At 50.1% G+C, this 15,114-nt stretch overlaps 1 protein-coding gene across 3 annotated transcripts; it reads right to left on the reverse strand.

Annotated features, from left to right (window-relative positions):
• Positions 1-1,441: 1,441 nt before the first annotated feature.
• Positions 1,442-15,100, reverse strand: LOC141926413 (cytochrome P450 4B1-like). Of its 3 annotated transcripts, XM_074832101.1 has the most exons (13): positions 14,600-15,100; positions 13,836-14,419; positions 9,789-9,933; positions 9,109-9,153; positions 8,439-8,566; positions 6,829-6,953; positions 6,559-6,710; positions 5,878-5,984; positions 4,944-5,134; positions 4,259-4,392; positions 3,567-3,631; positions 2,957-3,039; positions 1,442-2,195 (listed from the first exon to the last, which is right to left on the reverse strand). In XM_074832101.1, the coding sequence occupies exons 2-13, from the start codon at positions 14,013-14,015 to the stop codon at positions 2,027-2,029; spliced, it is 1,524 nt and encodes a 507-aa protein (XP_074688202.1). In that variant the 5' UTR covers positions 14,016-14,419; positions 14,600-15,100; the 3' UTR covers positions 1,442-2,026. The 3 variants fall into 3 exon arrangements, with proteins under 3 accessions (XP_074688202.1, XP_074688203.1, XP_074688204.1); XM_074832102.1 differs by lacking the exon at positions 4,259-4,392 and having other exon boundaries at positions 13,836-15,100; XM_074832103.1 differs by lacking the exons at positions 8,439-8,566; positions 9,789-9,933 and having other exon boundaries at positions 13,836-15,100.
• Between the last annotated feature and the right edge of the window lie 14 nt (positions 15,101-15,114).

A 15,114-nucleotide genomic window follows, 5' to 3' on the forward strand; every position in this document is an offset into this window, starting at 1 on the left:
GCTTTCCTCCTGGATCAGAGCCTCATCAGGAGGAGATAAATCATTGTTTTCCTTTAATTTATTCCAGGATATGGAGTGACCCAAGTTTTGCTCCTTGCTAGTTATGGATGCAAATCCATGGCAGGGTGGGAATCTTCTGGTATTTTTTGTGTACTCTTTTGTGTACAGAAAAAGGCTTAACAAAGTTGTAACTGAATTCAGGTGAAGCTGGATGATGCAGTCTTGTCCTTCGTCTTACCCATGCATGCAGGTGATTTCTTTCTTTTATCATTTCTTCTGAAATGGGATATTACTGAATCATAGGAGTTGCTTTAGCAGCCTGGAGGTTTTGCTCATAGGTGGAAATAATTTGTAGCTTGGGTGCCTGGAGCACCATGAGGTATGGAGATCAAAGGTGAAGTTGGTTGATGGATGTGTCTTCTCGAGGCTGCTTCGCTAAGCGAGCACCCCATGATGGGCAGGTTTTATCTACAGTGGCTGGGTGTGCTGGCACAGAGGTAAGTGGAGGGGACACACGAGGGGTTTGGGGGAGACTTGGCGGTAGCTGTGGATACAGCTGTGGTTAGAGGAGGTAAGGGTAATGTGGCAGAGAAGGCGCATGGGCAACCCTATTTGCACAACATACTGGCCTGGTTTTTGCAGCTTCTCAGTTACAGCTGTTCTGAGGACACCTTTGGTGTGACATTTGCAGTGGGTTGGTAGTATGCTCAGAGTAAGAGATGACACAAGTTATTTGTATTATGTCTATTATCTATTGTGGGCACCCTTTATATATACAAAATTAAAATTGGACAAAACATTATGTTTGATATAACCTTCCGTTAATGGGGCTCACCGGTGACTGGACTCATGGTGTTGATAGTCTAGCACAGTGTATCGCACAAAAAGGTCCTCCTGTTTCCCCTGCTGCTTTCTATCTGCCTTATCTCTGCAGATGAGAGCTGTATGAAGTCAGCTGCTGTCTTACGGCACAGAGGCCTGCTCACAATGCCGGAACCACAGCTGACATCACCATGACACTAATTGCAACAGCAGCATTTGGGATTTCCCAGTTTGACACTTTCTGTCCCAATAACGACTCCTGCAGAGGCAAAGGACAGCTCACTAGTGTCCTCCGGTGTACTTCAAGCATACAACTCTCGTAACTTTATCAGCTTACAAAAATTAGAAAAAAAAAAGAATATAAAAACCCTTTCTAACTATCAGAACTCCTCCCTTGCAGCTTTAAATGAAGATTGCACATTGGACGGGGTTGCCCATGGAAAGAGATGCTCCGTTGGCTGCGGCTGGAGACACACAGGCAGGAGTCCAGCCAGACACCCCCAGGGTTGCCTCTTGCTGCTCATGGGTTTCCTCTCCATCTCCCACTTCTAAAGGGCTTTTACACCATATTTGTGATGAAGCAGGAAAGCATCAGCAATAAAAACTGACGCAGCTGCTGTTACAGGAATAATTATTGGTTTATTAACACAAAAATTACAGAATATTTTGGAGTTTAGGCAGAATTTCAGAGCCCAAACTGGAATCAGTGATTTCAACAAAACAGAGACACACTGAGTGTGAGAAGAGAAGACAGAGGTCTGCCACGGGCTGTCCCTGCTGCAAGAGAGAGCTGACCTCTAGGCACTGAGGAAGGTGCTGATGACGGAGCAGGGCTGGGAACGGTTAGTTTCAGCCAGGACATGAGTGCAAAGGCAGGATTTGGTAAGGAGGAAGCTGGTGGGACCTGCAGATGTTCCCAGGCCAGGCCAGCCCTTACGGCAGGACAAGGGGACAGCCAGAGAAGAGGCTTGGCCATGCCCGGCTGCTCCAAGAGCAGCGCTCGCAGAGCAGATGGCAATGGGTCTGTGCAAGGTCACCTAGGCTAGCTGGGCCCAGGCCGAGAAGGGCTTTCAGCTCGTGGAAGAACCACAGAAATCAGGAATCCTCATGCCCAAATCCTGCCCTGCACTTTTTGCCCCAGAGAAACATTGTCCCGCCATCTGCTTGGTCCCTTCCTCTGGCGAAGGCAGGACGTTTTCCAGCATCAGCGGATTTTCTTTAGATACAGGTGAATCCCATTCTTGGAGCGAAGGATGATCTGAGGTATTTTGCAGGGAGGCTTGGAGGGGTCAGGAGAGAGCTCGAAGCGGAGCAGGGTCAGGGCCAGTGCCACCTTCATCTCATTCATGGCGAACTGCTGCCCAATGCAGTTCCTGGGGTAAAACAGAGCAGCTCAGCCACTACATCTCAGTGCTGGGCACAGCAAACCCCCGTGGCCAGAGCCCAGCACTCACACCGGCACACAACCCTTCCCCTCTGCAGCTCTGGGGGCCCCAGGCAGTATTTTGGATAGCAAAAGCAGGGGCATGGACTGAGCAGGGGGAAGGAATCTCGGGGAGCATCTGGAGCTCCTGGATGTGTGTTCAATGAGCACGAAGAGGGAGGGGAGATGGGGAAACCAAAGGAGACGCCAGCAGAGCCGAGGTGGTGGGTCCCCAAGCAGGAGGGTCTGCAACATTTTTGCCTTGGCGGGGTGAGCACAGGACGAAGGGCAGCATTGGGGCCAGGGGAGAAGGGGGAATCAAAGGGTGGGGCAGGGGGTGGGATGGGGTTTCCTCATCAAGGAGAGGAGGAGAGCAGGTGAGCCAAGGATGCTGCAGGCTCCCCACACGATGCCAGCAAGATGCTCCACAGCTTTGGGACCTGGTTCCCTGTCCCCAGGAGGGGCCAAGGATGTTTCCTTCCCATTTAGCCTGCTGGTATCAGAACCACTCTGCAGCACAAATGCTTGTTATATGCTCATGAACTGTTTAATGCTGCAGGGCCAGGACTTCAGGTGGTGGTCTCTGAAAGCACTCTGTGAGTGCTTCCCTGAGAGCAATTATAACAGCAGCACACACTTTTCAGGCTCAGCAGTTTCCAGGGTTGCATTTTTTCTCTCCCTGCTACTCCTTCAGCGTTCAATACACTTTACCTCATTCCAGCAGAAAAAGGCAGAAAAGCATGAGAGTGTCTGCCAGAGATATTCTCTGGGGAAAACCGCAAAGGGTCGAACACCTGTAAAGGAAGAATATGCAGCAAGAAAAAGCGAATATTTAAGGAGCACAGTACTGACTGGTATCTTCAGAAACATGACACCCCGTAATTTCTGAACAACCCCATTGGAGAGAGAATTCAGAGATGGACTGAAACTCATACACCAGACTCCCTTGCTTTCCACTGAGCCTGGCAGCGGCGCTGCCTAGATAAACCAGACATAGATATGCTGAAAACCAGGGAGCTGGGATTCAATTCTCCATGTGCAGGCTGAGCAAAAAATCATCTTTTTGCCTGTTAATACAACAAGCTCTTCGGAGCACTCTGTCTTACTGTTTGGGCAGCACCCAGCCCTAATTCTGCTGTCCGCCCTGTGCCACAGCTGGACGAGACTAACACAAAGCAATTGCTTCTCAGCATGATTCCCATGGGCAAAGATGTTCGGGAGCAAGGGGGGGGCTCCGTTCTCTTGCTAACACATGGGGGGAACATTGGAAGAGGCACAACATAAATGAGAAAAATTATTAGAAGGGCAAAAGAAAACTCACCAGAGGGTCTTTCCATACGGCAGGGTTTCTGTGAATGAGATAAATGCTTATCGCGGCAATACTGCCTGTAAAGCAATTGAGGAGAAAAGGGGTCAGTGACAAAGAAACTAAAGGGAAGGTTGCAGCATGCTCACACATAGATCTTTCTAAATCATCATGGTCTTATCTGTCAACTGGAAACCTTTGAGGGTTTTGTCATTGGCTTGAGAGAAAACTAAACATCTTCCATTTGTTTAGTTGTAAGCAACCAAATGGTGGAAATGAGGAAGGCACTGGCACTGTAGGCTCATCATCCCCCCACCAACACTGCCCACTTGTGTGTCAAATCACAGAAGGAAAGGAGCAGCACAGGGCAATTCACATGTTGTGAGTTGGGATGGGACCAGTCCCTGTCCCTCTGCGCCTGCAGTTTGACAAAATGTGCTTGGCCAGGAAGAGAAGGGGCTTTTGGCACAGGCACAGCTGCCCTATAGCAATGGTGGCAGGAAGGATGTCACAGGGATGCTGCTGTACAGCCCAGACCTCAGTCTATCAACAGGATGCCAACATCTGGACAGCACTATCTGAACGTCTGTGCCAGCAAGGAGCAGGTCACAGAGGCAGGGCTGTCACCTTTGTTCTGTGGCAGGAAATGAGGATGAGGCTGATGCCCGAGAGCACAATTTTGTGAAGTGGGAATGGGATTTACAGACCTTCTGGCAAGGTGCGTCCATCAGGGAAGGTGATGGGTTTGCTGAGCTGCCGGGACACGCCGGGCACTGGTGGGTAAAGGCGAAGGCTCTCCCTGATGCACATGGTGCTGTAAGTCATCTTGCCCAGGTCCTCCCTGCCGGGACAGAGGCAGGCTGATCCCCGTGCTCCCCCCGCTGCCCTGTGCTGGGAGGCCCCTTGTCCCATGGCCAGCAGCCCCCTGGGCAGATCCCCTTGCAACAGATGGGGCGTATGGAGGGACTCACAACGTCCAACCACAGACTGCTGCGAGCTGGGGACCCCAGGACACCTCTGAACAGCCTTAACAGCCTCTGAACAAGCTCAAGTGCAAAGTGACAGCAGAAGGTGAAAAGCCACAACTACAACATCCTGTGGTGAGAAAGCAGGAGAGAGCAAAAAGTAATGTTGGTGGCCCATGTCTTGCACGGCATCCTGCATGTCCCTCCTGGTCTGGGGTGGTTTGTCTTGTGTCTGCCCTGGTAATACGAGCCCTGAAGGGCAGGGAAGCAGGTTTAGCTGAAGGATGCAGTGTCTGCTCCATCCTATGAAGTCCCTGTGCATGCAGCAACCTTTAGCACCCCAGCTTTCAAACCCTGAAGACATTGCTCACTTAGAAATAGCAGCAATGGGAAAAAAGTTACCAGCTGAGGAGATGTGCAAGCTTACCACTGGAGCGTCTCCCGGTGCCCCAGGATCCCCTGGATCTCCTCCCGGCACCGTGCCTGATGCTCGGGGTGTGACGCCAGGCAGTACAAGAGCCAGGAGATCCCACTGGCTGTTGTATCGTGGCCCTCAAACATGAATGTGTCCACCTCGGCCCGCAGGTCCTCATCGGACAGTCCAGCTCCGTTCTCATCCTAACAGTCCAGAGACACTTTCAGTGGCCCATATATATAACAATGATATATAGGACATATAGAATACAGATAATACAGATTATCTATATTATAGTGGTCCATATATATATATATAAAAATATATATAAAAAAGATAATATCCCTGAAGGGACCATTATATTCTTTCAGCTACTGGAAAGTGGGGTGGCGATGACCCTGGGATATGTATAAACAAAATCAATCTCTGTTTAGACTGAATTTGGGGCCCCTGTTCCTTCACTTATAAACCCCTTTATCCCTGCCATATTAAACCACCAGGACTATAAAATCTCTCTGTGTGTTGCATTCCCCAAGAGATGCTACCAAGATTTCAGTGATGGAAAACTGGATCATCTTGGCTCCTCCTCAACTGGGTGGGACTGGGCTTATTTATTATAATGGCTTGTGCACTCCTGAGGGTCTCTGGTGGTTTGTGGCACCCCTGCAAAGACTGACTGGCTTTTCACAGAATCATAGAATCATTCAGGTTGGAAAAGACCCTTGGGATCATCGAGTCCAATCATCAGCTCTACTCTACAAAGTTCTCCCCTACACCATATCCCTCAGCATCTCATCTAAATGACCTTTAAACACATCCAGGGATGGTGACTCCACCATCTCCCTCGGCAGCCTATTCCACTGTCTGACCACTCTTTCTGTGAAAAATTTTTTACTAATGCCCAGTCCCCTGCTGCCCTGCTGCACACCCATTCCTCACCACTCACTTTGGCACACAGCAGAATGTCCAAGAAGTCCAAATGTCTCTTCTTCTGGATCTTCTCAAATTCCTGTTCATCTTTAAGGGACTCCTTTCGCTCCTGTATCACCTTGTCTGGGGAAGAAAGAGTTTAAAGTTCCAGCAGGGGCAGGAGATGCTGAGCTGCAAAATCACACTGCAAATGCAAAGCTCACCCAAGGGGGTGACCACCACTCAGTCCACGATGCATCTGACGTGAGCTTCTGCATCTCAGGCAGCTTGGCTTTTTCAGCAGCACGGCAACAAATACCGTGCACACTGCCATCCTCTTCTGCACGCTTCTTTGTCCACCACAGACTCCACAGCCTATTTTACCCACCCCTCCTGCATTAAAATCACACCTGGCCTGGAAAGGAAAATCATTCCTTTCATCAGTGTTGCCTGCAACACCCATCCCTTGTCTCACCAGTGTCTGGCCATTTAACAGGAGCGTTCCCAGAGGGGAATTCCTCCATTATAATAACCAGTTTAATAACCCAGGAGCTGCGAGAGCCTCTTGCTTCATGCCTAGATCAGACCACTGCTGCAAGCAGATCCCAGCTCCAAGCCTCTGGGCAGGATCACTGGCAAGGAGGCAACTTGATTGTCTTCAGTCAGCCACCACTCACCCTGTTTGAAAGCTTTGGGAGAGGATGAGGGCAGGGAATACCTGTGTGGTCGTGAGCGAGTTGGCAGACCTTCCTGAACTGATATCCGTGGGGGCTGAGCCAGTAAATGATGTCATTGTGGTAGGGGAAGATGCGAAGGCGCTGGTGCACCATGAGGCATAGGCTGTAGACAGCCTGGATGTAGGTGTTTTTCCTGGGGAGAGGGGAATGGTGGAAGTGTGTAAATTTGGGAGCATCATGACAACCAATTTGCCCATTTCCCTTTTGAGCTGCAAACTTTCTGCCAGGGTTTGGGGGAAGCCAGCACTGACCTGTTGGTCTGGCAGTTGCTGTGACAACTGAAGGCACATTTCATGATGTTATCAAGAGTCATCAAACTGACGTGCTCAAAGAGCTCCACTGGTTCCCCGTCTGTGATCAGCTGTTCCCATTTATCCTAGGAGACAGAAATGAGAAGGCAAGGGATAGTTCTGCACAATCTGGAGTCATCCTCTGGTTAAATGAGTGCTCAGCTAGGGATACATCCCAGAGAAATGGTAAAAAGAAGAGGATCTCTTAATTGCTGTCAAAATCCCAGAGCAGGATAGTTAATACAAGATTTGCCTTAGGCAGCTGTTACTCTCAAATCCTGGCAGCCTTGAGCCCTGGTACACCCTACCCTGGGGCAAGGGCACCCTGGAGGATGGGCGCATTGCTGGGTGATGGGGTGTGTTACCAAAGTCTTTCTCAGAGTGCAGTGTCTTTCCTGCACAAGAGCAGCACATGTCAACATTGGGCTTCACCAAATCTGTTCTCAAACACATATGAGTTTGGTGCCTAAGTTGCAAACTGCTGACCAAGCTTTTTCCTCCATCCCATGATCTCTCTGCCGCTGTGCTTTTCCAGCATATAGTATAGGAGCTCTTGCTCAGCTCTTCCCACAGGGGATCCTTAGAGAAAATCTAAGTGTCTTTCTTGCCTGGCAGACATGAAATGATTCTCTGTCCCTTCATGGCTGTAAGGAACCAGTGGACTCAAAAGCCGAGAAGGGGAGGAGATGGAGGAGTACACCCACATCTGAGCTCCCACAGCATGAGACCAGGCTAGGGAACAGGGCTTATATGGACAGATTTATGTCCTTAGCACATTCAACGATTGCCACCTGGTGGCATGGATTCCCACAATAGGCGCTTTGCATTGTCTGCAAGGAATTATAAACTGCCAGGCAGTTGTGTGCATTGCAAAAGCCCTCCTGGCTCTCCAGCCCTGGCTCCTGGCTGCTCCCTGGGCTCGAGGGAGGGAGGACAGCCAGGATCCATAGGGAGCTGCTGGGAGGTTGGATGGAGTGAGGCAAAGGAGAAGGAATAGATTCGGCACCCAAACTCCTGCTGGTCCACATGCACAAAGCCCCTCACTTGTCATTCACACTGGTTTCCACTGTGCCCAACACTGATGGATGGAAGAACAGTGCAGTTTCACTGTTTATTAGCCAAGGCAGGGATTGCAATCCAGTCATGGGTATGCTGACAGGAAATGATACCTTTTAACCTTAGGTCACAGTATAGCTCTGCTCCAACCTGTATATTTTGAGCATTTATTACAAACCTTTATTTACTTCAATTCTTCATTTACAAAAACACCTTATAAGCAGCTGCAGTTGGGATTGAGATTATGCGCAGTTTGGGGATGGCAGTAACATTAATCCTCAAATTTTAGCCCCAGAGCCCAAAGCAGTATCAGAGACATAGTCCCTGTAGAGAACTCACGGGCAGGAATTTGTGGTGGCTCAGAAAGCTTGACTGCCAGGACACAGCCTGTCCTTAAAATTACCAGGTTGTGAGTAAGGGCACTGCAAGAAAACCCTGCTCCAGCATTTACCTACCAGCCAGGATCAGGGTAAAGAAAACAGGGCAGAGAAAGGAGGATCACATATGAGTCCTACCAGCATCACATTAGTAGACTCTGCCATCAGGGCCACGTATGGTTTCAAGATGTCATAATGAAACCCTGGAGTCAGGAGTTTTCGATGTTGATGCCATTTTGGTCCATGTAAGATCAGCAACCCATTCCCTGTGGAAACACAGGCAAGGCATGTTTTGCTGGGCACAAGCAGGCTGCTTTCACCTGCCTGCAGATGCAGCCTCTGCCTGCAAGGAGCATGATTAAATCTGCTGTCTGAGCTGCTATGAGAGTGTATTTCCAAATGCTGCCACCAGCTCCAGGGTTCCCAGGGCCAAGCAGAGCCCTGCTCACTGAAATGACACAGCACTGCCTCTGAAAAGAAGCACCAACACTGCTGGAGCTGAGAGCTTCAGATCATCAGATGCATTTTTCACCGGTCCTCCACTGAATCTGAGTTTTTCCCATCACCACCCTTTGCTATCTATGGATGTGTAAGTGGTTCTCATTTGTATGTATGATTATGTCTGAACTTTCTTTCCTTGAATGACAAAAAATAGCATTATTCAGTACCTTTTTAAAAAAATGTAAAAATTTCAGGAAGCTTTTAGCTATAACTGCATCAAGGAACAAACAGAATGCTGTTTATTTATAGCATGATCTTGACTAACTTCAGAATCATTCCTGGTAGACAAAGCCCTGGGAATACATACCAATCCACGGGACAAGGTGTTTATAGCTGATGTTATCCTTGGGATCTGTAAAAAAATCATCAAGAAAGAGAAAATAAAATGGTAAATGTTTCAGTAGCATCAACCCACTGGTTTGCACCTGAAAGCTCCCTCTGGGCTCTCACTTTTGGTTGGGTATGAAGCAGAATTGGTGGCATCCCTGCAGAATTCATCAGTATTTCACAACAAAACAACATCGTTTGGCCCAGCTGCAAGAAATGCTTATAACAGCAGATGCCCAGAGTGGAGTAAACAAGAATACTGGTAGTCCAAAGTCTAGATAAATGATTAACCCACCCAGACAGCACTGTTTAGCACCCTTCTCTCTGGATGCACTAAAGATACAGCTCTACAGTAGGAGCCAGGGGTCTGAGCTTAGAAAAAAGCTTTCAGCTCTCTTCTCCTTGCTGGGATCAGGAACCAAGAAGATAACTTTTCAAGGAACACTTGAGGAAGTCTGATTTGTCAGATCTGGAGAGGCCCCTGTCACCCCCATAGCCCTGTGCCTGATGCACCAAGAAGGGGTATTTCTCCATGACTTTAGATGATTTCTGCAAGACAAGCTCTCTGCAAAACCCTGCCTTGCTGTGAATTTTTAGGCTGGCATGGGAAATCTGCAGGCTATGGTTGTTGCTCCACAGCTGAAGGCACCATCTTCTCACCTCCTCTGGCCAACAGAGCCTTGGCATAGTCAGGATCGGTGACAACCAGGAATGCTGAGAAACTCCCAAACCAGAGAGGGTGAGCATATAGGTACTTCTGTGCCCAGATCTCCACCTTGTCCAGCACCTCTTCCTCCTTGAGAAACTGTAGTGGTGTGGAAGTAATAAGAGAAAGAATACTTAGATTTGGTGGAAAAAAAAAATAATCTCCCAAACCACTGTCTTAAAAAGCTCAAGGTCTTTCTGTGTCACAAAACCAGGCAATGGCAAACAAGGTGTTGTCCCTCTGGTTTTGCAGAGCATCAGAAGTAGAGATGCTTGTTACTTTTAAACCTCATACAAAATAATTCTTCCTTATCAATTTACCCTAACCATGGAGAACATCTTTAGGGACAGTGGTGGTGCCTATCAGTGCACATACATTTTCTGCTCTTTTTCCATGGCCACCCCAAAGAAGACTCAGATTTGCCCCAGACAGCATCTGCATTTTGTGGCGTGCAAATATGTTCTCACTTGCGCATGGCTGAGCAATTAGCATCCTGCAGTCATGAGAAAATACAGCAGCACTTTTACAGCAGCGAAGGACATCGCTGCTGTGTCTGCCCTGGTGCAATGATGCTTCTCGACTGGAAAACCTTGGCCACAGCTTCCTCCAGACATTTAGGTGGAGAAGGCCAGTGTCCAGGTAAAATTCAACAGAATGAGTCCAAAGTCACCAACAGACTGTACAGATGAGGGGACACTGGTTAATAATGTCAGGTTAAGATTTCAGGAATTGAATGTAATAGGTGATGAAGAGCTGGTGCTCCCAGAAAGGTTCATCTCTGGTCCTTGGAAGCTGCACGCTGAGGAGTAATGTGAGCACCAGCATTTGTATCAGCGACACTGGCAGGTTTACTCTTCAAATGAAATCACCATTTTATTGCTTTTATAGCCAGTGTTGTTGTATATTAAATAGGCAACAACCAAAGAACAAGTGGAAAGATCAGTGGAAAGATCCAAAGTCCCAGGCAGAGTAAAAAAGATCACAGAAACAAAACCATTTAAGAATTCCCTTTTCTTTGAACAGAAACTATTCTGTCACAATATGCAGGGAGAAGGATTTTGGTGAGCTAGGGCTGACATAGCTGCTGCTGCTTTGACTTGAAGCTTGAAGTTCAATTACATCTATCTACTGATGTAGAAATCAGCCAGAGAATCACCCTGTGGACTGAGTCAAGTGAATATTTGCTCAATTGCTTTGGTGCTGAGTTAGCTCAGCTCATCTTTTAGTTTGGCTAGTGTTTCTCAGTCTGGGAGATGGCTTGTACTCAAATAATCACCCATGTCAGGCTTGTCTCAGAGAGTATGCTCAGGAGCCACGGGGCATCTGCCAGGGGACTGCACAGGCTGTGTGATGGCACAACCAGACTCTGCACTGAGGCTGATCCCCCTTCCTTGTGAGCTGGGGGGTTCCCTGCAGCACATCCTGTGTGTGTCTCTTGCATTCAGCAGAATGACGAACTACATCCAGTTATCATTAATGATAGGAAGTTATCATTCAACTTCTCTTGCTCAGGTTCAATATTTTGGACTTATTAAAGAGAAACATCCATTACTCTGGTTGCAGGGTTCAAGTTTTGGGGTAAAAGGAGGCAGCCCTCCGCAGTGGCCACCCCTTTGGCAATGCCAGCAGAAGTGGGGCTTGGCATGGTGCCTTTAGCTGAGTGACACTTCAACACAGAAAAGTCCCTTTGATATGTCTGCTTGTGCTTCCTCCCATCATGAAATCACAGAAAGCGTAAATGGAAGTAATTGGGAGATGCTGAGTAAGCCTCACTGGCAGAAGTCCTAACGCTAGAAGCTTCTGCATCAAACCTTGTTGTTGGAGCGCCAGCCTTGGCTTCTGCTATCAAGAACCATCCCTATGTTGGCAGAGGGTGGGATGGGTTTATTTGTGAGGAGATGTTACCCCAAGGTGAGTAACCTCTACCTGCTGTGCTGAGCGCTCCCCGGGCAGAGGGTGTAAAGAAGTCCTGTGGGCTGCAGAGGAACTGGAACAGAAAGCTCCTGCTTCTTAACCAGGCCTCCAGCTGCCAGGCTCTGCATGAAAGACCATCACTTCTACTTCTTCCCCCCTTGGGGGCTTGAAAAGAAAAGTATAACCCCTTATCGGATCTAAGAAAGAAAGGTTATAGCATGATTTCATGCTGAAATGTGTTTTGAAATAGATCCAACACCAAAAGCATCTGGGAAGTGGTGCTTAAAGGCACTTTTAATGACTACGCACTGATAGCAGATGAAACAGAAAAGACGGGAACTGAAATCTGAGCACGAAGCTGCGCTGTGCTCAGTCAGAACCAGGCTGGCTCCCCTCCACCAGCTGCCCGCACAGGGCAGATGCAGGCAAAGGGCTGCCAAGGGACTGACAGCTCCCCTACACCCGTGGGGCAGCGACCCTGTTCTCCTCTGCTTCCCACCAACTGTGGCCATGGGAGGTCGGTTTGGCCAGCTCGGGACTGGCACCATGGGTTTTAACTAAGGTTTGCTGCTGCAGTGAGGCTGAATAGCTCTACACAACCTCCCCTGATATTTTAATGTGATTTCTACCAAACGTTTTGGATAAGCAGAGACTAATACCTAAGAATGCTTTAAAACAAAGTGAGGTACTCCCAGAAGATCCACCCGAAGTATGACAACTATAGATACTAAACTGGCCTGAATCAAAACTGGCAATTAATTGCTTTAAATCAACAGGATAGGAAATGTCAGTGCTCTCCCTGAATACAGCTCTCAGGTCCTCCTCTGAGATGCGTATAAATGTTGTATTCAGTCTGTACCCAGAGCATTGCCAGTTTCCTCACTGGCTCAATGAACTGTTGGGCTCTGGGGAATTCAGCAGCATTTAACCAGCAAATGATTAAATTTGCAAAACAGGAACTCTTCAAAAAATACTGTCTGAGGTAAAAAGCCGTGAACAACTTAGCCATGATGGGAGCTAGTGATTGGCCCAAATGGTTAAATCCCATTCCAGGATAAATAGTCACAACTGACAAAAAGGCAAACATACTGTATTTAACTGCAGTTTTAAAGTCTAACTGGCAAAGCAACAAAGCCCTGAACTGGCCCATCTTCATGCTTACGTCGCCAAAAGACTGCCTGTCTGGGGCCACCACAGCACAGACACAAGGCCTAGGAGATCTCCTCCAGATTTCCCAGCTACTTTTCAGGGTGCCAGTTTTTTAAGATGCCAAAGATTTGGCCAGAGCAGGGCATCAGCAGAGCCCAGCAGAGGTCAGGGCAATTTGAAGCAACCTTTAGCATGTATGGAAAAGCTTTTCACATCAGGCAGCTCAGTACTCCTCATGAAGCTGCCGATGAGTTGTGGTAATCTGTTTGCCAAGGCAGGCATGCTGATCTGTGTGGGCAAGCACGTACCTTGGAGAATTATCATCCACGTCGTGAGTGCCCAGAACAAGGCTTAGTTAGTCATGGTTTTAATGCAACCTTAAAAAGATCTGTGGCCCCTGTACCAGACGCTATAGCTGGGATGTTTTGTAGCTTAACGTGGCTCAAATTGATCAGTGCCCTGTCTGGCTCACCTTGCCATGAAACCAGTGCAAGCTGGCAAGGGAGAGAAGGTGCCTCTGGATGCTGGGAGCAGCGTGCATCTGCTCAGGGTCGCAGCGACGGCTGCAGCGGCCGTGTCAGAGGCACGGAGAGGTGACAGCTGAGCCTGTCCCGGGACGGAGCAGCATGGTTGGTTACACGCCAGGACGACCTTGCCCACACCCCATTCTACTATTGCTTTCTTTACTTGCGAGCCAGCTACCACCTCTTTCCACCGTGCATTTTGCAGCAGCCTGAGCGTGCTGTTCTTCGGCATCACAAGCAGAGAAAGCGGTCTGTATGGCTGAGAAAAAGGATGCCCACCTTCCCCTTCCCCCTGGGACTGGCAGAAGCAATTCTCCTGGACCACGGGTGTGAGTCCCTGCAGCACCATTCCCCGCGACGTGGGGAAACGGCTCCCCGCCCTCCCCGGCAGTGCAGACCCGGCTCTCGCCCTACCTCGTGGACGTGGCCGAAGAGCCAGTGGGTCGGGTGGCCGGGGAAGTCGGCCAGCGCCCTGAGCAGCTCCCGCCGCCGGTGGTACAGCTGGATGGCCTTCAGCAGCACGCAGGTCAGGCAGAAAACGGCAGCCAAGTGCAGCACCCGGGAGACATCCACGCCAAGCCAGGAGAGCTTCATCCCTCCCGGGGAAGGCAAGCACCGGCCGTCTGGCTCCGGCGGAGGCTGCCCACCCCGCCCGGGCGCCCCGGTCGGCACCGGCCGCGATCAGCCAATGCCGGGCGGAGAGGCAGGTGGAGAGGCCGAGCGGCTGCCAAATCACGACAGCGCTTGTTGGGAGGGAAGGAGCCCACGGAGCCTTGGGAAATGCACCGCTTGCCCGCAAAATGGGCTCAAAGCCCTTGCCTGCCCTTCTTCCCCGCTGCCCGCACCGGATTGCACCTCACCGGCGGCGGTGGATGGGGATGAGGAGGAGGAGGGAAGGAGGAAGTAAGCTGCCAGCCTGCTCGCATCCCCCACCCCGCCCCGGCTGCCGGCCTGTGCACCGCCACCGGGGAAAGCTGCAGAGACCCAGCCGATCGGGGCTTTTAGGGAAGAAAAAAAAAAGAAAAAAAAAAAGGGAAAAAAAAAGAGCCTGGCTGAGTGGGGGCGTGTAACCACCATCCCACCGGGCGTGCGAAACCGGCATTTGGGAATATCGCTCCTTTACATGTAGGGCTTTAGGCTTTTAGTGCACGCAAGCCTGAAGGAGAAAATAGGCATACCGTGGGCTTCCTCCCCCCGAGGTCTTCATCACATGTTCCTGCCTCCCAAGCTTTCACCCTCATCTCCATCCCGGCATCCCGGCTGACAGCTCCACCCCTCCTCCCCTGCCCGCTGCCAGCCCCCCGAGCGAGATATCATTTCAAGTCGCGTCTTAAAAACGGCCGGGACAACATCTCCTCCACAGCGAGCGCCGTGAATCCTGCACCGGGCCGGCTTTGCGGTGCTGTGTCAGCTGAGAGCCTGGCTAACGTGGCAGCTTTGGCACAGCTCTGTGGCAGGCAGAGGGCAGGCAGCTGCCAGGCAATACCGCTTCCCTGTCACCGTTATCTCTGGGAGGAAGGGTCCCCGCCGAGCCTGGTGGGCGAGGGGGCGGAGGGAGGCACCAGCCGGGCCTTGCCCCTCCGCTCGGCCTCTTCTAGGCTCCTCCCTCACCGCTCGTACCCACCCGCCGGGGGCGGGACGGGAACCCGCGGGCCCTCCGCGCATTCCTCGGCCCCCGTGGAGGCCGCGCCTG

Source organism: Strix aluco, chromosome 8 (genome assembly GCF_031877795.1).
Source record: "Strix aluco isolate bStrAlu1 chromosome 8, bStrAlu1.hap1, whole genome shotgun sequence".
Classification (NCBI taxonomy): domain Eukaryota; kingdom Metazoa; phylum Chordata; class Aves; order Strigiformes; family Strigidae; genus Strix; species Strix aluco.

Coding starts and splice junctions, on each gene's coding strand:
- LOC141926413 (XM_074832101.1), bottom strand. CDS start 14,015: ATGAAGCTCTCCTGGCTTGGCGTGGATGTCTCCCGGGTGCTGCACTTG. Junction 8,567..9,108: donor ACACCTTGTCCCGTGGATTG/GTATGTATTCCC, acceptor GTGTTTCCACAG/GGAATGGGTTGCTGATCTTA. Junction 6,711..6,828: donor AGCAACTGCCAGACCAACAG/GTCAGTGCTGGC, acceptor CCCTCTCCCCAG/GAAAAACACCTACATCCAGG.